The 25,080-nt window shown below is 41.4% G+C and overlaps 1 protein-coding gene across 2 annotated transcripts in view; it reads left to right on the forward strand.

Moving 5' to 3' along the window:
• Positions 1–321: 321 nt before the first annotated feature.
• The window catches only part of LOC123061392 (uncharacterized), a 30,561-nt gene continuing 5,802 nt past the window's right edge, over positions 322–25,080 (forward strand). The window contains exons 1-32 of one of the 2 annotated variants that reach the window (XM_044484477.1): positions 323–1,200; positions 1,817–1,961; positions 2,519–2,791; positions 2,911–3,078; positions 3,163–3,375; positions 3,561–3,655; positions 4,234–4,408; positions 4,529–4,932; positions 5,221–5,344; positions 5,916–6,011; positions 6,100–6,171; positions 7,044–7,181; positions 7,554–7,704; positions 7,786–8,147; positions 12,121–12,584; positions 12,656–12,958; positions 13,091–13,315; positions 13,499–13,589; positions 14,060–14,137; positions 14,295–14,585; positions 14,667–14,864; positions 15,023–15,502; positions 17,491–17,652; positions 17,729–18,058; positions 18,143–18,225; positions 18,839–18,943; positions 19,277–19,508; positions 19,784–20,128; positions 20,220–20,321; positions 23,718–23,861; positions 24,058–24,146; positions 24,931–25,013. In XM_044484477.1, coding sequence (XP_044340412.1) covers positions 497–1,200; positions 1,817–1,961; positions 2,519–2,791; positions 2,911–3,078; positions 3,163–3,375; positions 3,561–3,655; positions 4,234–4,408; positions 4,529–4,932; positions 5,221–5,344; positions 5,916–6,011; positions 6,100–6,171; positions 7,044–7,181; positions 7,554–7,704; positions 7,786–8,147; positions 12,121–12,584; positions 12,656–12,958; positions 13,091–13,315; positions 13,499–13,589; positions 14,060–14,137; positions 14,295–14,585; positions 14,667–14,864; positions 15,023–15,502; positions 17,491–17,652; positions 17,729–18,058; positions 18,143–18,225; positions 18,839–18,943; positions 19,277–19,508; positions 19,784–20,128; positions 20,220–20,321; positions 23,718–23,861; positions 24,058–24,146; positions 24,931–25,013 — 6,925 coding nt within the window. In that variant the 5' untranslated portion in view covers positions 323–496. Of the gene's footprint in view, positions 1,201–1,816; positions 1,962–2,518; positions 2,792–2,910; positions 3,079–3,162; positions 3,376–3,560; positions 3,656–4,233; positions 4,409–4,528; positions 4,933–5,220; positions 5,345–5,915; positions 6,012–6,099; positions 6,172–7,043; positions 7,182–7,553; positions 8,148–12,120; positions 12,585–12,655; positions 12,959–13,090; positions 13,316–13,498; positions 13,590–14,059; positions 14,138–14,294; positions 14,586–14,666; positions 14,865–15,022; positions 15,503–17,490; positions 17,653–17,728; positions 18,059–18,142; positions 18,226–18,838; positions 18,944–19,276; positions 19,509–19,783; positions 20,129–20,219; positions 20,322–23,717; positions 23,862–24,057; positions 24,147–24,930; positions 25,014–25,080 lie in introns of both variants that reach the window. The other variant, XM_044484476.1, reaches the window with a different exon arrangement.

Consider the following 25,080-nt stretch of genomic DNA (forward strand, 5'->3'; position numbering starts at 1 on the left):
TCTAGTCCGAACGGGGGTGAGTGAATAATCCAGGCTTTATTTTCCCCTTACGGGCTTCTTTGGATCACATGATTTGCAAAACAAAGGAATAGGAAAAATGGAGGATTTGATTGCCATGACATAGCCAATCCTGTGGATTTTTTCCAGAGGTCGGACCTTATGTGTAAATTCCTTTGGAATCAGCACCTTGAAGACCCAATCCTAAAGAATTTTAATGGCCTAATCCTTTGATCCAAATGCGTTTCATAGGAAACAATCCTGAGGATTGATATCCCACGAAAATCCTGTGAAAATCCTCCAATCCAAAGAAGGCCTACGTTGTTTGTCTTCGTCTTCTCCTTCCTCCGTCCTCCCCCAAACCGCGAGACATCAGCAAACCCTTCTCCAAACAGAACTCTCCGCTCTCGCCCGCACCGCGCTCCAGTTCCCGCCCGCAGCACCATGCTCATCGCCACCTCGTGATTCCTACTCCCAGAACCCGCACCCAAAATTCGCCATGGCGGCGTCGGAGCGGGAGGCCGGCCTCCTCGCCCGCGTGGCCGCGAACCACCTCTTCCTCGCTCAATTCGAGCCCATGCGCGCGGCTCTACTCAGCCTCCGCCGCCGCAGCGATCCCGATCTCGCTGCAGACTTCCTCCGCGCGGTGGTCGCCTCGGGGGGCCGCGTCCCTGGCGTGCTCTGGTCGGCGCTGCCCGCCTGCCCCTCCTCCTCCCACCTCGCCTGGCTCGTCGCGCTTGAGCTCGCTGCCCTCCCTTCCACTCCCAACCCCGAGTCGCTCCGCCTCAAGGCTGAGTTTCTCATTCTTCTCCAGCCCATAGCTGATGACCCTGCCACCGGCGTCGATGCTCGGGGAACGCTCGTGAAGCTGCTGGATTTGGGGGTGGCGAGGCTGAAACGCGAGGTCGACGGCTATGGGGAACCTGTCGAGGAGGTCCCGGTCACCGAGGAGGATCTGAGGGGGTTGTGGGGGGTCGTCCTCGACAATGCCGAGCTGTTTGACGCCCTGTGTGCGGGCGTTTCGAGGCAGATCGGACTGGACTCGGGTTTTGGTGTAAATGTGCTCCTGTGGTTGCGACGTAGCGTGCAGCTCGCCCACTTGGATGCCATGAAGGCGCTTGTCATGGCTGGTGACGTCGAAAGTGCTACTGGGCATATACGGTTCCTCTGTTTGGAGAATGGCGTAGAGGAGGACAGTTATAAGTAAGCTCTATTGCAGCACCTTTTGTTAATTTCCAAATACGAATCCGGTCATCATTTCCTGTGGAACATCTCGACATATGTTCGATAAAGTTGCAAGCTAAGAATTTAACGGACATCTCAAGCTGGCATGGTGCGGTTGATTGTAGCTTTAGGTACAATCTGTATTTGTGTGATTGCCCATTAAGAATCCGTGAAACATTCGAGCTAAATTACAGCCTTGAGTTAAGGTCCATGTGTATGTCATGGATGATCTTTCGTAGTCCCATTCCATATCAATGTCTCGATGAAAACAGTGAGCCCCTGTACTCTTGTGGTTATCTATGTTGGTACTGGAATTTGCAAATTACAAATTTTAGACATGCTTGTTTACCATCACTCATCATGATAATAGTTCAATGGGCACAGTAAATATAGACCAGGAAAGTAAGATGATATACTCTTACAGTGACTAGTGAACTGCTAACCACCAGGTGTTATCCAAAGCAATGTTGTCAAATTTTAATGTTGCATCACCATATTTGCGTTTGTCATTTCAGATTAACATGTTCAAGTGTGTGGTGATAGATTTGGATATGATCAAATGTTCAATATTTTTTAATATAATTTCTTTGTGCAGGGTTGTCCTAGGTGATGTTGTGAAAAAGGGTTGGGAAAAATCATCAAATTATTTTGGAAAATGGTTTGAATCGCGTAATAGAATCATTAAAATTTATGGAGAAGCACTTCAGTCAAGCAGTCCCCAGCTTGTTCAACTAATTCAGGTAAATGCAAAATTTTCATTCTTACTGGTATGGTTCTTCCATTGAAGTAGGTTACCACGAATTTGGTTGCCTGTTCATTTTTTATCAGAGTTCCATTACCCGTTGATGACATGTGATCATCTACAAGAAGGGAAATTTGATTTACTATTGTAGCTCACAGAAATTCAAGATCATTGAACACTCTGAGTCCCAGATTCCGAGCTTTATTCCTTCATCATTATTCTGTGCTTTAGTTGAACAATAAATTAATGCCGGTGGCCAGCTGTACCTTCCTGTGTTACTTCCTTCTCCATTGTACCTAAGAACATCCACATCTCTTATCACCTAATTTAGGTGCTAAGATGGACACATCAGCTCTCTCTGTAATAATAATTTAGCCTCTACCCTCGCATTTGTGGCGCTGATGCTACCTTATCTATCTCCCCTTTAGATTCTACCCAGGATCATCTGATGCGGATGCTCTAGCATATTGCCAGTATTTAGCTTTTGGAATGATTATACATACTTGGTTTTAGATGGCTGATGCTAATATCTTTTTTTTTGGCTACTGATACCAGATCATTCTGGATGACATTCTTTCTGAAGAATTTGAAGACCACAGTATCTCTGATGCTCATTGGATGCCTCTTCCTTTCAAGAAGTTTCTGGAAACATTGTGGTTGGAGAGGGATGCTGATTCAGATGACAGGACCATTTTGACCGAAGCTATAGTATCCTGCAAGAAAGATCTATTCCACTATTCTCGACTTTCTGGAAAGCATGTCCTTGAAGTTATCATGGAAACTGCTCTATCATTAATTAAGAGAGAACAGCTTCAAGAAGCTGTTAATGTATGCTAGTTTTCAGTGGGATACTGCCATTTATTTATTTGTGGATCTGCTATGAGCACTGCAGAACTGATTCTGCTAGTTTTCTGCCGCATTAACTTCTGGCAAGTTGCTTTCTGCAGGTTGTTTCTTTATTTCCCCTTCTTCAGCCATTAGTTGCTGTATTGGGTTGGGATATTCTGAAGGGTAAGACAGAACTGCGGAGAAAGTTAATGCAGTTGTTCTGGACAAGCAAATCCCAAGCTCTGCGTCTACAAGAATATTCACATTACCGTGCACAGACGGACGAGGTACTTCCTTTTCTCTTGAATCATCTTGCCTCTATGATATTGTTAGCAAAAATATGTGAAGGATTACGAGTTTTCTATTGGCAGACATCCTGTGAGGAGTACCTATGTGACCTGTTGTGCTTTCATCTGGATCTTGCATCCTTCGTTTCCAGTGTGAATTCTGGGCACCCTTGGAATTTGAGGAATTCATTGTTGTTCTCCCAACAAGAGCAAGATTCAGTTGTTAATGCAGAAACATTAGACCCTTTTGTTGAGAACATGATACTTGAGCGGTTAGCTGTTCAGACTCCCATGAGAGTGAGTTCTCTTATCTGAATTTGTGATCTCATTTTTTATGATTCTACATGTGGCCATATGTTTATCAGTCCTTCACACCTTCTATGATTGCCTCGTGTACATTTTGGTCTCCCATGTTGGTTGCAAAACATTTGGTTTCCTAGTTGATAGTTTGATGCTCTTCTGATTTATTTTTTTACTTGCAGGTGCTGTTTGACGTGGTCCCAGGAATAAAGTTTCAAGATGCAATTGAGCTTGTTGGTATGCAGCCACTTTCTTCAACAACTGCAGCTTCGAAAAGGTTCACAACCAACTTTTTTTTGAGACAGTGCAGGAGTGCTGCATGTAAATATATTAGGTTATGAAAAAAGGTCTTACACGCACGAGGGGAGTGACCGATAATAAGTTTGAAAAAGTAGAACAAAAACACACTGTATACTCAACAGGAAAAAAATAACCTCCTGCAGCTAAAGCCGCTCATCTCGCTAGCCCCAGTCAAGCTTCAGGATTTGAAGTGTGTTGCACTACTCGACGATATGAAAGTGTCCTTCACAACCATTTATGACATCACATTTTTAACTGCTATGCTGTATTAACATCGTAAATATCATCTTCTTTACTTCTATCATTATGCTTCATGTTTCCTGCAAGCATAAAGATTTCCTCTTCTTTAGTTTTTGACCTGAGCATTCCTGAGGTGCCTTCTGCTACTTTGGTAAATGCCGTATAACATCCCCCCCCACCCCCGCCCCCCAACAAAAAAGCACACACGCAGAGGGAGAGAGAGACAAGAAAACTCACGGGATTGTTCACTGATGAATTGACACTATTGTTCTTGTGAGCAGTTTATTTCATGTGGGCTTCTTGTACCTATGGCAGGATGCATGACATCGAGCTGATGCACATGCGATATGCTCTACAGTCAGTTGCCCTTTCTTTAGGGGAGATGGAGAAGTGTGCAGGTGATGGGAATGAGCACCATTATCACATAGCTTTGTCATATTTGAAGGAGATGCAAAATTTTATGGAGGCTATCGAAAGCACTCCACGAAAGGTTTGGCTCTGCTTTGTCATATTGATATTTTGAGGAGTCATGCTAGAATGCTAGTCTTGAAAGCTTCAGAGAAGTCGTCTGTTGAACAGTTGAGCTTCATTGGGCTACTTTCCTTTGCAGATTTTCATGGTCAGCATTGTATTATCATTATTACATATGGACGACACTATCAAGTTGCCGCAAGCTGCCCCCCCAGAGTGTTCTGTCAATCATGATTATTGTGATAGTAATACTGAATCTGAAGGGAAGAACATGGTGATATCTTTTGTTGGACTTCTGCTTGACATACTTCGACATAATGTCCTATTTAAAGGCCCTGATATGGACCAGTTGCCAAGTACTGGTCTGTCACCTGCTGGCAGGCAAGCATTAGAGTGGAGACTCAAACATGCCAGCCATTCCATTGAAGACATGGATTGGCGTCTATCTGTTCTACAACGCCTCCCACCTCTGTCTGGACGACAATGGAGTTGGAAGGAGGCATTAGTCGTTTTACGTGCCGCTCCTTCCAAATTGTTGAACGTGTGAGTTTTCTGTTCTGTACATTGGTTTCTTGCTGTATTTTACTTTATTCACTTTATGCATCCTAAGATCAGGCTTTAATGTGGGCTCTTTGCGCATTACCCAGTATAATTACCTCACATATTTGTTCACTATATTGAGGTCACATGGTGTTAAATATCACTGTTTATTCTCTGTGCTTCTTGTGGAACTTCTGTAGTTCTCTCTCCCTGTGTGTGTGTGTGTGTGTGTGTGTGTGTGTGTGTGTGTGTGTGTCACATGGTTGTGAAGTTCATTGGAATTTTTGACAGGTGCATGCAAAGGGCAAATTATGGTATAGGAGAGGAAGCTGTACAACGATTTTCTTTGCCTGCTGAGGATAAAGCTTCTCTTGAATTAGCCGAATGGGTAGCTGGTGCATACAGAAGAGCATTGGTATGCCTTTTCTTGCCTTTTTTTTGTTTCTTTATTGGTTGAGATGAAGTGATGTGGTCCCCTTTTTTGTCCATGCACATGTAGCACATAGAATTTTACACTTATATAGGCTCTTCCTCTCCCCCCCTCTCTCTCAGTAGAGGGAAGGAGAGATGGAAGGGGAATGATTGGAAGTGCGGTAGTGGCAGAAATTTATGATTATAACTTATAAGTGCCAGTCACAGAAGAAGTAGCAGAGGGAAAGAGATGTAAAGGAATTGAGAATGTTTGACTGCAATTCTAGGATGTCACTTTATTCTTTGACTGGACAGAGTGCATATCAAACCATTTTGCAATGAACTTATATTAGAATTTTTCGATAGGCAGATATACAATCTTGTGATCTGCTATCAATCTACCTCAGGTGAATACTTGATTGTGGCAGGATCGAAGGAAAAATGACAAATGGGTTCTGTGCAGTACCCCCACTTCTTTTTTGCTTTCTTCAGAACAATTAAATGTCGTTTGATGTTACAAAATATTTAAGGTTGTGCCAAACTGTATGTTTCTTATTTCCGTGTTTTATGCCCAGGTTGAGGATGCTCTAAATCGGGCCACAGACAACCCAAATGTTGCACGCGAATCAGATATTTTGTCATTCCGTGCTCAGCTTGGTCCTTTAACTACGGTCAGGATTTTAAATCATGATCTGCATTTGATGTTGTTAATGATAGGTATTTGTAGTATTTGACCTGACAATAAATCTGAACTGTCAGATTCTGCTTTGCATTGATGTTGCTGCAACTTCTGCTAGGTCAGGGGATATGTGTAGATTTCTTCTTGATGAGGTAAGCGTTGGCTGTCATGCATTTCTACATCTCGGGCACTCACTTTTGGTACAGTATCTACTCCCTCCGTTCACAAATATAAGATGTTTTGGATATATCAATATGGACTACATACGGATTGAAATGAGTGAACAAACTCACTAAAACATGTCTACATACATCCGATTCAGAAAAAGTTAGAACATCTTATATTTGTGAACGGAGGGAGTAGTTCATTGTGTATATGTTCACTCCTGCTGTTATACAATTTCTGGTGAAAAGTGTTAGGAAAGCAACTTAACTTTATTGAAGGCCCAAGGGGCATATATATATAGACTAATAAGGACTCCTAGACCAATACTAATACTCCTTAACAAAAAGATGGTTTTTACTGATAAATTTTTGGAGAGCTTCCTGTAACTATTTTTGGTGGAATGATAGGCTCTCCATTCATTTTTGCCTTGTATGATTATGTTGCAATCTTCCAAATTTGAATTTTTTGGATTTCTTAGTGATTGATTGGGTCATAAACACGGATTGAGTCTCGTCCTGCATTCTGTACTAGTGCCCGTAAGAACACTACCCGTCTGGTCCACATTCCTAGCTACCCACCACCCACGCCTCATGACGCCATTCCCAGACCTGGGTATCTGGTGACTAACCAGAACGTACTTTGCCTATCTCTGTGTTTTGTCTTGTTTAATTTGGCATCTGTTTTTGCTACAAGAAAGTGTGTATGCTATCTTATGCCATCTATGTCAATTCTAGTTGCACAAGCTAGCCAAGATCAGTTAGGTAACCATATTGCTTTTAGCATAGTGCCATAGTGTGTGTAGACTGTCAATCTTGTAAAGAAAGTGTATAACCTGACGTTTTCTTCTTCTCATGTACAGGCTACAAGTTTGTTATCTGAAATATTTCCAGGAACCTCCCCAAAAATAGGTCCAACTTATTGGGATCAGATTCAAGAAGTTGCTATCATATTAGTGATAAAGCGCATCCTTCAGCGCCTGAGTGGCATTTTAGATCTGGTGAGTTTTTTATTTTCTTGTGCCTATCAGTAAATCATGCATGGTTCATTTTCATTATTGATTTTCTTCCTCTTGTGTACCATTTGTTTATTTACTTGAGCAAGATGTTTGCGAGTCTTAACGTGCAATTTCAGCATTGGAGGATGTACCAAAGGCCTCTCTCAGTTCATTACATGTTCAGTAGCATAATCTAATGCCGTACCCTTTTCTTTATAAAACAGTATTTGATTATTTTTATGGCTTTGATTTTAATTATCATACCAAAGAAAGATATCTGTGATTATGATGCCCTACTGTCCCATGTTTAACAAAGTGACTTGACTATGTAGTTATTTTTTTAATACCTAATGCATACTTTTTGGTGTCATCTAGGAAGGTCGTCCATATCTTCAAGTAGTCTTTACCGAAGTGAGTGCCTCTTTGTCAACTGAATCTAGCAGAGTTGGACAAAAGCAACGTCCACTTGGACTCCTGCATCAGATGATTGATGATGCCTTCAGAGGAAAGCGTCAGTTCTTGAATGGTAATGCCTACTTTATTCAGTTGAACTGTAATTGTTGTTGCGATTATGTTCTAGAGGCATTTCTGAACTTTTCTATTTCAGGTAAACTTCACAATGTTGCAAGAGCTATTGTTGATGAAGATTCGGATAAAACTTACTCGAAAGACGGTACCAAGTCAGAAAAAAAAGATGCTTTGATATCTGAAAAAGGTACAGTCCTTGGTCATGGACTTAGAATCCTGAAGCAAGCATCTAAGACTGACCCAACAGCTTCAAGTGTTCCTGAAAGCAGTTCAGACCACAAAGGTTCTACAAACAGATACTTGGGTCATGTATCTACCAAGCCGTCGACATACTTATCAAACTTCATAATATATATTGCAACCATTGGTGACATAGTTGATGGAACTGACACGACTCATGATTTCAACTACTTCTCATTGGTGTACGAACGACCAAAAGATGTAAGCTCCTTCACACGCTGGGTAAAAAATGTACCGTTTGTCCTTCTCTTTTACTTCTTCCAAAAATTACATGAAAGACCATAGCAGATTGTCCTCTTTAGAATGACATTTACTACTAATAACTGGAGACGGAATGCTGGTTGTATTTGTAATCACCTAAAACAAATAACTAACACCTCCTTCCCAAATTAGTTGTCTTAGATTGTCTAGATACGGGTGTATCTAACACTAAAATGTGTCTTGATACATTCGTATCTAGACAAATCTAAGACAACTAATTCGGGACGGAGGGAGTACTTATTAAGAAACTAGGTGATACCTCGCACGTTGTTGCGGGAACGTTTTGCAATATATTCAGTTAGAATTCGTTGTATGAAACACAAATATTTAGAATAATAATATGAGTACTAAAGCTGGGAAAAATATATGATTTGTGGTGTTTGATTGTTGTATAATGTAAATAACATAATAGAATGTAAATTCTCATGCATGTTTGCATGTTGAGGTGGCTTTTTATTATGCATGATTGCATGTTGTGGTGGACCATTCTCCATGCATGTTGAATGATGAGGTGGCATACTTGCATGTTCAGAGAAATAGGCTAGTGGAGGCTAGCTATTTAGATATAGAAGATTCCTCCACCTACATGTTTATTAATTCAGTTACCCTATAATTCACTTACACTAGTCGAATGCCCCGCGCATTGCTGCGGGAGTTTGTATAAAATAAAAACTGCGCTGAACTAATTAACCTAGGTATTGTCTTTACGGTTTCTCCTGTAGCAAGATAATTTTTTAATCAATATTTTACTAATAAATGTATATCTCTATATATAAGTTCAAAATTCGACGAAAACAAAAGAAAATGTGCATGTATGCGTCACTTTCCTTTCATATATTACTAGAGTATCAGGTGCATGCATGTGTCAATTTTTTGATTAAACACTATTTAGGTTGCAGTTAGTACATGCGATTGGTCCAACAGCTCTTAATGATCGGATGCCTATTGTGGACTCATCTAGTACATCCAATGGCTAAATTAATTTGAGTGATGTGGCTTAAGAAGAAGCAAGAGAATTCCTAGTAGTGGGGGCTAGCTATTTAGATATATTCCCATATTATTGAAAAGGGGAGGATTGGCAGGAAGAACTACCTATATTTAACTTCAAGAGTGGGGATTTGCACCCAAGGTCTCAACCAGGGACAGAGCTAGGAATTTTATTTGAGGGGGGGCAGTGAAACATCTAAAGCATTGAGGGGGGCCATACATAAGAATTTAGTGGTCAAATTCATAAGTCCACGTACTACTTAGGGGCAGTTTAAGATTTTTTTTACAGCATGGGGGAGCCATAAGTGGATGAATAAGTTCCCATGGCTTCTAGTATTTTGATATATCTTTGGCCGCTGTGAACGTGGGACCTCATGGCTGAACAAATAATAAATAAATATTAGTTATCACCTGTAGGTATTCGTGGGATTTTGTCTATGAGCTTAGAGCATCTCTAATCGATCCCCTATAATTTAGAGAAATAAACGGCCGAGTATCCTTTAGAGGAGTACATTTGCTCTTCTAAAAAAGTGTCGTTTCTAACCGCCCCCCTAAACTTAGATTAGTAAAACTTACATTTGGCTCATACATTTCGTCAAACAGTTGTTATGCGCCTTCGCGGCGAGCGGCGACGATGGTGACCACGCTGGAGTCATGAGTCCTAGTCCGCTGCCGAACGCATCACACACATCGCACGTTGCCCGCCTCATCGTGTTGTTGCTCACTGCCGCACGCGCTGCTTGTGCTCCCCGGGTGGACGCCGAGCCGCCCGAGTGGTGGAGCAGCCTGGGGTACCCGGAGGGGCCATCCGCTCCATCCTCATGCCCCGCTTCCTCCGGTGGCCGGACTGTGAATCCGTCGCAGCCGCCGCCGTCAAGGCCAGCTCCGGTGTGTCCGGTAGGTGGCCGTGACCGTGGATGCCGCTGCCAAGGCCAGGGACAAGATCGCACACAACCTCCTCCACTGTGGCTTCGCCGGCTCCGACTACGGGAGGAGCACCGCCGGGCTAGGGACAACGAGGAGGCGCGTCTCCGTGGTCGGAGACGATGGAAAGGACAAAAAATAAAGAAAAAAAGATCAGCGGAAGGTCGACAGTGCTGCGGGGTGTCGGCGGTGGCCGACGGAGGCAAGGAGGGCGGCGCTGGAGTGGATGCGGCCGAGCAGGGCAGAGCGGTGGGCGAGAATGGAGGCAAAAATATTTTACTCCACGGGTGGGCGGACGAGTATCTTTACTCCTCGGGGAGGCCACGGCGGATAAATTACCCTCCTCTAACCGTTATAAGGGATCGGTTAGGTGCCAGTTAGAGGAGGAAAACAGAATCTATCCTCTAACCTATATAGGGGAATGTTTAGAGATTCTCTTATGTAGTAAAATATTTGCAACCCACGTTAGTCTAGCTTGGCAATGGTCAGCTCTATTCAATGTGAATTTCTTCAACAACATTAATACTGCGTAGAGACCCTCACCAATCAGTGCAAGGCAACATTCATAATGTGGAGTATGGTTGGAGCGAAGGAGCTTCAGGCCTTCACATGGCAGTGGTTGTTGCGTTGTATCACCTTTAGATCTTTGATTTTTTCATGTTTATTCAGTCACGCGCTAAGCACCGATACGGATACAAGTATCGGTATCGGGCCGATACGGATACGTAAATTCGCCATTTTGAAAAAAATGCCAATACGGGGATATGTTTTACTATTTTTTAATTCAAAAATAAAGTATATAAGTGCATTCAGAATGTCAATTGTGACCTTTGTACATGCATGGATTCCATGGCTCTCTGCCTTCAGCAAATGAGCAGAAACAATAGAGTAGCTACTCAAAGCAACATGACCACACTAGTTACATTTCCATTTAGTGTTCCCCTCCAGGTGATTTCTCTATAATCGTGACATGGCTCCACAATGGTGCCCTTAGATTCGCAGGTACAGCACGAGGTTCAGCAGGAGGAGCCATCTGGAGGAGATGAATATGAGATCTTCGGAGGAGAAAGAATAGGAGATGAGCTTGGCTGGGCAGGGAGGGGGCATTGGTGAGGAGGAGGAGCTCGTCGCCAGGTAGCCGCCGCCGCCGCTGGTGCTGGGTGAGGCGCCGCCTGGTGTGAGCTTGGGAGGGAGGAAAGAAACTGGGAGGGAATGGATGGGGGTCATCGGGGGAATCACGAAAGAACCAATGCTGTAACTTGCTTCATCCGGCATTATAAGATCAAATGTCTTCTTTGAGGTGGCACAAAGACGAAAGTAATTAGTTCAACAAGGCCGATGATAGAAGGGCTGGGCCTAATTAATTGTTCTGGTATAGAGATGAATGAGAGGATGGAGATAGCGCATTGAATGGTTTGATACCCTCTTTACTGGGCTGAGTGGGCTCTTAAATGGGCTGGGCCGTGCCCAAAACGTATTGGCAAAGTATCGGGATTGTTTTAAATCATTTATTCATGGATACTCCATGGATACGTATCAGGGGGGGGGGGTATCGGAGGCGAGCTCGCTACAGACCACGTTTCGTTGGCTTTGTAAAACCTTTTCTATCTTAATATACATACATGCAGTCCTCCTGGATGATCTCCATTCTTGATGATTTCGAGTCCAACCTGAAATTCTATGCATCAAACCACAATACATATCAATTATCATGCCGTATACTCTTCTAATTCAACATCCTTAAAAATATTGCCTAAAAAGAATGAGAAAAGACTAACTGACACATTATATTGGTGAAGACATAAAGTGCAACGTCATTTGTATGAAGTAAACGCCTTTTAAGAAACACAGGGTAATTACTGTTCAGTGTCCTTATTCATTTTTTAATGTGAAACTACGATGGAATATTGTTTACATTCAATTTCTTTTGTCTTGCTGTTATTGTAGTCCAAAGTGGTTCGAGAATTATTTTGGACTAATATAATGTTCGTTTGCCATGCAGCTTTTAACTCGTTTAGTTTTTGAGCATGGAAGCACTGACGCAGCTGCGAAGGTAGCTGACACAATGGGTGTGGATTTTGTGCATGAAATAATATCAGCTTGTGTGCCACCAGTTCTTCCTCCACGAACAGGACAAGGATGGGCTTGCATTCCTATTTTAACCACAGTTTCCAATATTATTTCTGAAAACAGTTCAACAGTTCCAAAGTCCCTCCCCCCTGATCAAGGATGGAGTCCACATGATTCATTGTTGTCTTCTCGCCGGGATCCGCTGTATCCTCTTCAGTTAAATTTAGTGAAGCATTTAGCCCAATTATCATCAGTAAGAGCAGTTCTGGCATGTGTGTTTGGAAGTAGCATACTATCTGGTGACAGTGAATCATCTCCTACTTATGTGAAGGATGCAATGCAAACCACTGAAGTTGAGAGGTCATTCTATGAATTCGCTCTTGAACAATCAGAGAGGTAATGAATAGTCATTTTATGCCATCATGTCCCAATCAACTTCACTTTGTAAGTATCTAAGTTACTTGCAGATATCCAACTTTGAACCGGTGGATACAGATGCAGTCTAACCTTCACCGGGTATCTGAGTCTGCCGTGGCAGTTAAAACTGAAAATGAAGTCGCCGTGCATCAATCAAAAGGAAAAATTTCTATTAAGCGAGCTCGTGAACCTGACAGTGATGCTGAATCAGAGCTTGAAGATGTCGTCATAAATGGAAATGCCGCTTCAAGTACACTAGAATCCCCTAAATATGATGATGCTAAACTAGAGCCAACAGCATTTATTTCTTTTGACTGGGAGAACGAAGGACCATATGAGAAAGCCGTTGAGAGGTAGCAGGATTTTACAAGTTTTTCTTGGCCACGCCTTTTGCTCTACACACAATGAGAGTTTCTCACTTGCACTTGGCCATTGCTTGTTGTGATAATTTCTATGTGACAATTAAACTTGCTTTGTCTCTGTAGGCTAATTAATGAAGGAAAACTAACTGATGCTCTTGCTGTATCCGACCGTTGTTTGCGCAATGGAGCGTCTGATAAATTACTTCGATTGCTCATTGATCAAAGGGAAGAAAGAAGTCTAGGCACAGGACAATTCCGCCCATATGGTTCCCGTAACTTGGGGAGCAATACTTGGCAGTATTGTTTGAGACTGAGGGATAAAAAACTTGCAGCTCAGCTTGCTCTTCAGTACGTCATGTCATTTTCGTTCCAGCCTTATTAGTACAATAAACCTTTTGATTTTGTGTAGTGAAGGCATTCTTTCAGTTTTAGTATATTTGATAGATGTCCATTTTGAATTCCACACCGTTGCTATATTTTTGTTCTCCAGATAGGCATATTGAGTTACTGAGTGCATACTTTCATTTCTAGGTACCTGCACAGTTGGAACCTTGACGCTGCAACCAATGTTCTAACTATGTGCATCTGCCACTTACCTGAGAATGATCCTATGCGGAGTAAGGTAGCTTGATTTGCATTTATTTACATTTCAAGTTCACACATTATCTTGAAAGGTCATATGGACATATGTTGTTGTGTGCCTGGTCAAGTCATGGCTTTACTTAGTCTAAAAAAACTGTGATCTCATTTATGCATATCACCTAACAGATATTCCTGTCCAAGCCAACACTAAGTAGCTCTTGTTGGTTTGTCTTGCTATCTAACTTTAAAACGTAACAATATGTGCTTGACTGTGATCGTGTCATTCTATGACACAACCTGTTTAGTTTGACGCAACAGGTTCAGTTTCTCAAAACTTAGCTTTTACGACCTGGTCTAGCATTTCTTGTTTGTTATTGTACAATCCCACCACTCATTCCTGGCCATCTTCAACTCAAATTTAGGGCGCCTATTATTCTTAATTATATTGATACCTAGGTCCTTCTATGTATCCATCATTTTTTTATAATTTTCCGTGTCATTTTGTAACAGGTGCTACACATGAAGCAATCTCTGCAGCGGTATGGTCATATTATGAGTGCTGATGACCATTACACCAGATGGCAAGAGGTAAGCCAATCAATGAATGTCATATGATTTTGATCTTCCGTCCCACTATTTTAAATTTTGTGACAACATAGGCTTCAGAATTGTTCCTTAAAAGTATGTGTCGTTTTTTGTATCAAAGTTTTCCATGTTTAAACTTGACTGACATTCAAATTACTAGGTCGAAGTTGATTGTGAAGATGATCCAGAGGGGTTAGCACTTAGGCTTGCCGCCAAAGGAGCTGTATCTGCTGCTTTACAGGTCGCCGAAAGTGCCTCTCTGTCAATTGATTTGCGGAGGGAACTGCAAGGCCGCCAGCTTGTCAAACTTCTTACCACTGATCCACTTAATGGTGGAGGCCCAGCTGCGGCATCACGATTTCTATCGACCTTAGGAGATTCCAATGATGCTCTTCCTGTTGCCATTGGTGCCATGAAGTTATTACCTGACTTGCGCTCAAAGCAGCTTCTCGTATGTTGCCAAATCTGACAAGAGTTAATTGTACTAAACTTTTCTGACAAGGATTAAAATAATACTGATTAATTGTTTCAGGTGCATTTTTTTCTCAAACGTACAGTTGGGAATTTGTCAGATGCTGAGATTGCTCGACTTAATTCATGGGCGCTGGGTCTTCGTGTTCTTTCCTTATTGCCATTGCCATCACAACAGCGTTGCTCTTCTCTGCATGAACATCCTCAGTTGATTCTGGAAGTACTATTGATGATGAAGCAACTCGAGTCTGCATCTCTGGTATTCCGTTTCAACTAATTTTTTGCATGTCAACTCTCATCCTTGGAACTTTTTGGGACAACAGAAATGATTCTCTCCTTGGAGCTGCTGGCCTGCTGCTATACTAGGAACATGTCAACCTACTGTGCTAATGGAAGATTTCTTCTTTATGACTTCAGGTTTTGAAAGAATTTCCATCCCTGAGGGATGACAAGTTAATCATTGCTTACGCTAAGAAAGCAATCTCTGTCAATATTGATTCTACTCTTAGGGAACCTCGACAAACCATCTCTGCGGCAAGAGAAAAACAAAAAAAGGCTGCCATACCAGCTAAAACAAATTTTGTGCAGAGTTTTGGCAACTTTCAGAGAGAGGCACGTAAAGCATTCTCATGGGTGCCCCGCGACAGTGGCACCAAAACCCCCCCGAAAGATATCCCTCGGAAAAGAAAGAGTTCAGGCTCAGGTGATAGATCCTCTTGGGAAGCGATGCCTGGTGTACAGGAGGAGCAGACACCTGTTTACCCTTCCGAAGGACAAGATAGACTTCCTTTTGTTTCTGCTCCTGAGGAGTGGGTGCTTACCGGAGAGCCTGATAGGGATAACACAACTCGTTCATGTCATAGATATGAATCCTCTCCAGATATCGCACTATTCAAGGTGTGTTTGCTTATCAGGCTTATCTTTCTTCGAATGCTACTGATTTATAAGTTCTTATCCTGCATTATTCTGGCTTATCCGCAGTCCCCCCTTTTCCGTATTATGCATCAAGGGCAGCTAGTTGGTAGCTTTGAATTATTTACCTAACATTATTTCCTGATGTGCCATTTTTTTAGCGGTTAAGTTGGAAATACTGCTAAATTGAACTTGATTTTAGATTAATTCTCTTTCCTACTTATAAAGTTTACAGTTGGTGGCCGTCCGTTCACTTCTATGTCCCACCTCTTCCTCTCAGCTCTGTCAAGTGGACCATGCATAGAGACCTAGCAGGCAGGTAGGCGGATTAAAAAATACTGTATTAAAAAACACCCCCTTCACTCATCCTCTCTGTCCTGCTGCTGCATGTCTGCACCGCATGGCCTTCCCCAATCTCCTTTCTTCTGCCACATACTTTCCCGATCCATATCCATCTGCACTGTCACTATTAGTACTTTCTAATCTTGTTCAGCCGATTATTCCCCTCATTTATGTATCGTTCTTGTCATCGGCTTCCCGTCACGCTCAGTCTCCACTGCCAACGCTTGCTCGCTGTCATCGGAACAATGCCGAGGTGTAGTACGCCCGACCAATGCGCCCACTCGCCACGAGCATAGCGTGGAGGCAGTACCCCTTGCTAATCTACTTGCCCACACTCGTTGGACGCACTCGCGCAAGAACTGCTCCCTTCCTCATGAGGGTCGGGCGCCCCTCTATGTTTGCTGCAATCTAGGTGCAGCACCGCATCTTCAGTTTTCTCTTCCCTGCTTCCTTTACATCTTCACAAAGTATACCTTGTCTAATCACACCCATTCGCCTAATTGGTTCCTGAACCCATTAGATTATAGCTTAATCAATTGCAGTTTGTTGCTGCAGTGGAATATGTATGCACGTGACTCTTCCTTGCACGATGTTTGAATTTCTTGGACGTTCTCTACCTAATGCATGCAGCACAGACACATATAGGTCTTTCCTGGTTGCTTGAGAGCTCAAAAAACTAGTTTTGTTGCGTTCGGTGTGTTCTAGACAGTATGGTTTTATCTACAGAACTGAGAAATTAGGGCTTCCTGCCAACGGTTAGTACACATGTGATCAGAAATTGGGTTGGGAAATTCAGATTTCAAAGCGGACATGAAAAATCTTTTTTTTTTATGCTGCACCACTCGAGGTTTTACAGAAATAACTGTATATGTTCCAAGGAACAATTTTCAAAACAGTCATCATAGAACTTACGGTACAAGGTTTACAATTGGAAGATACTTTCGATGTGAATAATTTTTTTACCAGACTATCATCACATGTTGACCAAGTGGGTTGCCCAAATTTTCGCCGCTAAAAAAATATATAACTTGTATATTATAGGACTCTTCTCCTTCAACATGAGAAATTCATCCATTTTTATATAGTAATAGTAGGACTCTTCTAGAACATGAGAAACGCATCCTTTTTTAATAGACAACATGTGTTTCGAAAAAGAAACCTGCCTTATATTTATTCTCCAGTATTTATGTGAGTCCATTTGCTGCCACATTGCTTTGAAAAAAACCCTTGTATGTTCCATTTGTCGACCTGTTCATAACAAAACTCATTTAAGCCCATGAGCTCAAGCAGACCTTTTTTAGTCCAATATCTCCAGACTCTAGAGTACCAAGGTTTGTCATGTCTGTAGACGGTACATATCACCTTTCATGTAATACAATTACACCAATAAGCCTTCGGGCCATGGTCAATATATAATCAGAGTTATTAAAGTGAATTAATTTGATATATAGCTAGATTAAATTATATTGTGTCTCATTTCTCGTGGTTCCGTAGCGCAGCACGGGCATCTTACTAGTATTATTGAAAAAAAGAATGAAGTGTCAATATGAAGCAACTTCTGAAGTGTACGTAAGTGATAGTGTCAATTTTTTGTCATCTATTTGTGTAATTCTTTGTGAACCAAATTCTAGGCATTGCTTTCACTGTGCACCGATGAGTCAGTAGCCGGAAAAGGTGCACTTGAACTATGTGTTACTCAGATGAAGGTTGTACTAAGCTCCCTACAGTTGCCTCTCAATGCATCTATGGACAATGTTGCCCGGGCTTATCATGCAACGGAAACTTATGTGCAGGTATGAAAAAGAACTAGCAGCATGGTAATTTTGAGTATCATAACTTGGTAGATTAACATCAATGACATTTCATCAGGCAATCTCTTATGCAAAAAATCTACTAAAAAAGCTCACCGGGAGTAGTGATTTGTCAAGTGGCTCTGAAAGAAGTAGAGATGCTGATGCTGTTTCTGTGGACGCTGGCAGTTCAAGCACTGGGGTCCAACATCAAGATGAGCTGTCTGATCTCCTTGCTCAAGCAGATATGTGGCTAGGGCGTGCTGAGCTTCTTCAAAGCCTGCTGGGATCAGGTATTATTGCATCACTTGATGATATTGCTGGCAAAGAGTCTTCAACTAGTCTACGTGACAGGCTGGTCAGTGATGAGCGATACAGCATGGGTGTATATACTTCTAAGAAGTGCAAGGTGAATGTTACAACTTGTTTCTGTCTATACTTCATATTTTTCCATGACAGTGATAAGGTAATTTAATGACGTGATCAATTTCAGATTGATGCTTTTCCAGTGTGGGTTGCTTGGGGCCATGCTCTAGTTCGAATGGAACACTACGCTCAAGCCCGTGTGAAATTTAAGTAAGAGAAAACTCTTCCTTGTTGTTTCTCACTTTCTCTTATAAGCGCCTGCCTGCAGAAGAAATTGAAGATTTAGTTACAAATACAAAAGAAATCAAGGAAACAAACAGATAAAAAAAACACTGCCTTCAGGAAAAAGAAGACATCAGAGGATGATGAACTGGTTGCTAAATGTGTAGTGATCTCGCACTGGTTGCTAAATGTGTATAGGGTTGCAGATGTAGTGGTATGCTCTCTTAGTATAGCTGTCTAAGGATATGGGAAACCTAATGGTTAAAGTAAAATTTCTTGCATAAAATTGCACGTTTATTTTCTGCAATCGTCCTTTTATCATTATTCGTTAGAAATATGGTGAAATAGGTTGATTGTCGTCAATTTGTCACAGCGATAAGCAGTCTAAAATTGTTGCCTACAGATGGAGCATGGGAAAATTTTGTAGGAATTGGTATTGCTTACATCCAGACTGTCAGATATGAGGTTGCAATAGCTGACCTTGGGCACTCTGAGTCTCCGCTTTATCTTAGCTTGGTCAATGACTCCATCCTTGAACTTGTTAACCATGGTGATACTTTCTGTTGTACAAATCTTCATTTTTATTGCATTTCTTTTCCAGGCAAGCTCTTCAACAGTTCAAAGGTGATGCGCCTCCTGTTGTCCTTGATATCATTAACACAATTGAAGGAGGTCCTCCTGTTGATGTTTCTTCTGTCCGCTCTATGTAAGGGATTAACATCAATTGTGTTTCATCTTTTGAAACTTCTAACAAAATGTTCTTTGCACGGAGCAAAGTAAAATTGCCCAAGTTATTCTGGTCAATGAATCATCATATTTATGATGTATATTTCGTATTTATTAACTCAGCAGTTAACCTTTTTTTGGTAGACTTGTTTCTTTCTCTAGTTCTGGTATTAGTGCTTGAGGTTAAGAACTGGTTGGTAGTAGTGCCCCTGAACTGAAAACTTATTTACCAGTTCCCTGGCATTATTAATTTCAATCAAGAGATATGTGGTTTTCCTCTTCTTAAGTAACTGCTATCAAACTGGCATTGCAGGTATGAACATGTAGCAAAAAGTGCAGCAACCATCTTCGATGATTCCCTTTCTGCTGATTCTTATCTTAATGTTCTATATATGCCATCCACATTCCCACGATCTGAGAGGTCCAGGCAATCCAGAGATTCTCTAGATAACCAATTTTCGTCTGCTAGCTCATACCTTGAAGATGGTCCTCGCAGCAATCTTGATAGCGTCCGATATGCAGAGTGTATTCATTACTTGCAGGAAGTAAGATTTGTCCTCCTTCAAAGGTGTTCCTATTTTTCTTTATTAGCTCAAACTTTGGCATACAAGGTTTACCCTAGAGTTTTCTTTACACTTTCTAGACTCTGCGTACTTGTAATCACTGTGATGACCATTTCTTACAGTGGCAATTAAAGCCACAAACCCTGTTCAGGTTTTGGTTTGCCCAAGTCCTTCTGAATTTATTTCAGCCACTAGATTGTATGGTTTGCCAAGTCCTTTTGAATTTGTGATTAATGGTTTCTTTCGGATACTTGCAGTATGCTCGCCCACAAATGCTGGCTTTCATGTTCAGGCATGGCCATTATGCAGAAGCATGCTCTCTATTCTTTCCATCCAGTGAACCAACCGCAGAAGGGGAAACATCTTTGTCTTCAGTTCCTCGGAGTGATCCTTTAACAACTGATTATGGGACAATTGATGACCTGTGTGATCTATGTCTTGGATATGGTGCTATGTCTGTATTGGAGGATACAATATTAGCAATAACTCAATCCACGACATATCATGACACAACTGTGATTCAGTACATGAACACTGTTCTCACCCGCATTTGTAACTACTGTGAAATGCATCGGCACTATAATTATCTTTACAATTTTCTGGTACTATCATCAATTTTTCCTTTGCGTCACTTCCTTTGGAGTCCACTGCTTTCGCGCTAATTAATTTTTACATTGAAACATGGTGTATCAGGTTCTAAAAGGTGACCATGTGGCTTCTGGCCTTTGCTGTATTCAGTTATTCATGAATTCAATGTCCCAAGAGGAATCTCTGAAGCATTTGGGACATGCCAAGGTATTATGATTTTCATTATCAATGTGTTACAAACTTATAATTCATTAGTTGGTCTCTATGCAGCTCCGTTACATATGGCACTTTGACAATATAGTTCAGTCTCGATAAATATCAAAGTGTTCGCTTACGGTTTCTATAACTGCCATATTTACCAAATTTAATATTGCAACAACTTCTAATCTCCACTCTAGAAAAGGTCACTTGACATGAGTACATATTTACATGAAGTCATGAATTAAACATAGAACACTGCTATCACATACATGGTACACAGCAACCAGCCTAGTGCTGTGCCAACTGAACCAAGTGAGATAACTAGGAAATAATTCTCGAGAACAGTCACGAACCACTGAATCATGGTTTCTCGAAGAAATAGGCTTCTTGAGCACCACCGAATCATCAATTATCGAGTGCACCAGTGGCGAATCCAGGATGAAAATAAAGGATGGGCTCAATTCACTAAGCTAAATTGAGGCGAGAAGCAAAATTTTATGAAATTATGAAAGAAGTGTAGGTCTGCCACATAGTATAACCCATGAACCTGTAAAATTTCAACCAAAACTATGATCATATTTGACCCGCACAAATAAAATAAAAATTAAACACACTAACTACAATATTGTTCACTTAACTCTTGTTCTGTTTGTAGCTTACAGCTGATCATATTTTTGGACGAATTTGTATGCTATAAAATGAAGTACCTCCAATATTTTTTTTGTAATTGTTGCCACTTCAAAATGATTCTGCTAACATTATGTACTTCTGCACACATATTCAATGTGATTTTCCCCCTTAATTCTGGCGTTTTTTTATTACGGATTAACTTTTATCTTGTTCTGCTTTTACCTACCATTGTATTGTCAGACATCCTTGATATTAAAAAAAAATTATGACAAGTTTATTGGTGGGTCGCGTGCTATTGCAAACTGAGAATAGACACAGAATAGACACTACGATATGTATTGCCAGTGCTTGACCAGTAGATTTTAATTAAATGCTCACCATTAGCTATCAGGGGCAGTTGACAACGAAAATTTTGATCTATGGTTCCAGTCCTCATTGTTAGAGTTGTACTCCCTCCGTCCCAAACTACTTGTCTTAGATTTGTCTAGATAGAGATGTATCTAACACTAAAACATGTCTAGATATGTTAACAGTGCAATATCCCCATTTACCAAACTAGGGCACAACATGGCTTTTACCTCTCCAAACTCAGTGTTGTTGATATATGTTAGCCATGTAATATCCCCATTGAGCTGTTTGGGGTCCAGCTCCCTTCGCCTGGAAAGACGAAAGGGGGTCATTGGTACTACATTGTTTTAAGGCTCTGATACCATGTGGTAAATATGCAGAAATCACCTTATACAGTAGGGGGATACTACACGGGTAACATATATACAACTCAAACACTCATATACTCGGCCTATAACAGAACAGCAACCAGCTTGGAACCGCAGACAAACAACTAACCAACTGTCGACAGAACCAGCTAAGCAGCTAACTTGAAAGTAGTACAAAGCGAGCAGCAAAGATTTCATAGGACCACATCATGCACATCATTCCATTAAACACCTGACATAGGACACGTGCAGCGTTGTGATAAGCCTCATACGGATATCGTCTGTGAAGCGAGGCGGAGCGTATGGAGTTGATGGCGATGGCGTGGGAAGGGGATGTCCTGCTAGCAGAAGCATGTGCACTGGAGACAGCAAAGGGAGGAGCAGCACGTGCAGGTGGCTGGAAGGCGAGAGGAGCCTGCGGGGGCATGACGGGGATATTGAGAGGAGCCACCTAGCGCAGAGCTTCTAGAGATGCGGAAGCGGGGGCGTGACGGGGATGTCGAGGGGAGGTGTCTGGCGCAGAGCTTCTAGAGAAGCGGAGGCGGTGTCACAGAGGGGACAGCAGAAGGAACAGACCTTGGCTGCTAATGCTGTGGTTAGATAACTAGGCTGTTGGTGTAGCATGTGGAGGAGCAGGTTCGGAGGCACTACGCCAGTTTGGTAGTGGGCTAGGTCTGATCAGGAGTCTCTGGAGTGGTTATTTTTTTCTGGCTAGTTTGTCTGTTACTAATTTTTTCCTCCTTTTTACCAAAAAGAGTGGAAGCATAAAAATACACATTTCTCCATACAGTACCAAAAACAATCAACTTGAGTTGACCGGTTTGGCTTGTTTTTCTTGTTCGTATTAGGACTTTGGGCATGTATAATATCCAGCCCACTTAGCTGAACAGGATCCCTGTAAATCAGCATTCCTGTAAAAGTAACTCAGTTACACAGAGAGTAAATTTGGCAACTAGTTGCCTGTTCTCGCAAAATCTGAAAAAGAAATCATGGATACAGGTCATGCTAAAGCACTTGCACTTACAAAAAGAGCATCAAATAGTTTTACCATTTGTGACCTAGTAAAAAGTAGATAAAATTTTAGGGCTGATTATATAGCTACGAATTTGTCTTTTTCGTACAGGTCACAAGAGGTCTTATTTTTTTGTAAACCTTTGCAGGGGCACACTGCAGATGATATAGCATGGCTTGCATCCACTAATTTGTGTAGCATTATACGGAAACTCATAAAGTGGTTTTGAATAATGGGGTGTAAGTGTCAACTAGTATGACACCATCCAGTTATACTACTTGTGACTCTTTTCTATAACAAAAACTTGGTACTTAAGTGTTATGCTCAAATTAGACTCTTTAATTTAATGCATAGTTCAACCTCCAGTGTGCCACCTTGAAGAAGCACTTCTTGGACCTAGGGTTATGTATCTTGTCGTAACAATCCGAGCCAGCAGCTTTAGTCATATGAGGGTCTAGAAACGTTAGCAGTCAGTTCTAGATTTTGTACAACATGCAGTTTTTCTTTTTGTGCAATATTCTTAGGCCGCACATAGAAATGTAAACTTACAGGTGAATGGTGGAACCCTGTACTGTTGCAGTCATTTGACAGCAAAGCTGCTTTCTAATGCACTGATTTAGTAACATTATGCAAAACTACTTTTCATAGAGTAAATCTCAGGGAGACTAAATGTGGTCTGCACTGCTGCATAAGGAATCTAAATAGTAGAAAACATTGTAAAAAAATCCCATGCTCTCTAGAAAAATAATTGTTCCTGGATATCTTTGCACAACTTGCATCAACTAACTTTCAATGAAATATTCCCATGACATACATGCAGTTTGATTTGCCTCATCTTTAGTGCCAACAGTGTTACATTTGACTACTGTGGATGTTATTTAAGCAAGTCTAATCATTAAAAAAATACTTATAAAAATAGAAAGTTTTTGGGTTATTTTGGACCTGGCTATGCATACTTACATTGTAATTTTGAACAGTGGCGTCATAATAATTAATCAATAATGGTTTGGTGTGTTTCTTATACTCAGCTTCTTATGAGTGCAGACACATTTTGAGGAAGCCTTATCTGTACGAGATAGAACAATTGAGGCTACAAAATTGGTATCACGGACTGCTCGCAATAAGAGTGCATCGGAAAAACTAACTCGAGAGATGATAATGAAATTTTCTACCAGAGTTTCCTATCAGGTGAGGAAATTGTCAAGGAAGATAAATTACTGGGCGAACATGGCTTATTTCCCTTCTATAAATTTTTTTGTGCATGTTTGAGACTGTTTCTCTGGGACCCACCGACGCGCATGTAGTTTTTTCTAGCTCTGCACTCATTTGGTGCCCAGTTTTAGACCTAGGTATGCTAATCGAGTTGCATATGTTGAAAACATAGATGGATGTTGTGAAGGCCCTCAACAGTGTAGATGGGCCTCAGTGGAAGACCTCCCTGTTTGGAAATCCAACTGATCCTGAAACTCTGAGGTTTGTGCTACTGCTTTGCTTTTTAAGGTTAAATATTTTTTAACTGCTCTTGAAGGAGGGTACACTCCTACACATGTTATCTGAAAGATACACCCCTCCTGGACGATTCCTATTATTGCATGGTCATGTCCAGTTCACATTTTCGCATCATGATTTAGCTTTAAATTTCCTTTATTGAGCTGTTTTAAGTGCCAAACTCCGCCTATGTCTTCTAGGCATAGCCGGTCCCAAGCCCGGGTAAAGGAGGAGGGTTGTGATAGGCTTGGCGAGCCAACGTAAAAACTAGCCAGTCCCATAGGTATGAAACCCATTTGAGCGAGAATAGTACTAGGATGGGTGACCTCCTAGGAAGTCCTCGTGAAAGGGTTTCATATCTAAGGGTTGTGATAGGCTTGGCGAGCCAACGTAAAAACTAGCCAGTCTTTTGGGTATGTAACCCATTTGGGCGAGAGTAGTACTAGGATGGGTGACCTCCTGGGAAGTCCTCGTGAAAGGGTTTCATATCTAGCCTACCCCAACTTGTTTGGGATAAAAGGCTTCGTAAGTAAGTAAGTAAGTAAGCTGTTTTAAGTGCCAATGAAGAATTATCTACTATAAATAACCATCTTGTTGTATTCAGATGAAAGTTTTGCTGACACTTGCAGGGATAACTCTTAAATTTATTATCTTTATGATCGGTATCATTACCGATCTTCGCTTTTCCTTATGCACCAGTACTTTGACTAGTCCATCTTTTATTGCCTGGTGTGCTTATTTGTTTAACATAAGCTCATATTATTTGCAGGCGAAGGTGCATGGTTGTTGAAACTCTGGCTGAAAAACATTTTGATTTAGCTTTTAGAATGCTTCATGAGTTTGATCTTCCAGGTTACTTATATTCCACAACCTATATACCTAAATAGCTCATCCCCACTATCTCTATTATCTCAACATG

Source organism: Triticum aestivum, chromosome 3A, assembly GCF_018294505.1.
Source record: "Triticum aestivum cultivar Chinese Spring chromosome 3A, IWGSC CS RefSeq v2.1, whole genome shotgun sequence".
In the NCBI taxonomy this organism is placed as follows: Eukaryota; Viridiplantae; Streptophyta; class Magnoliopsida; order Poales; family Poaceae; genus Triticum; species Triticum aestivum.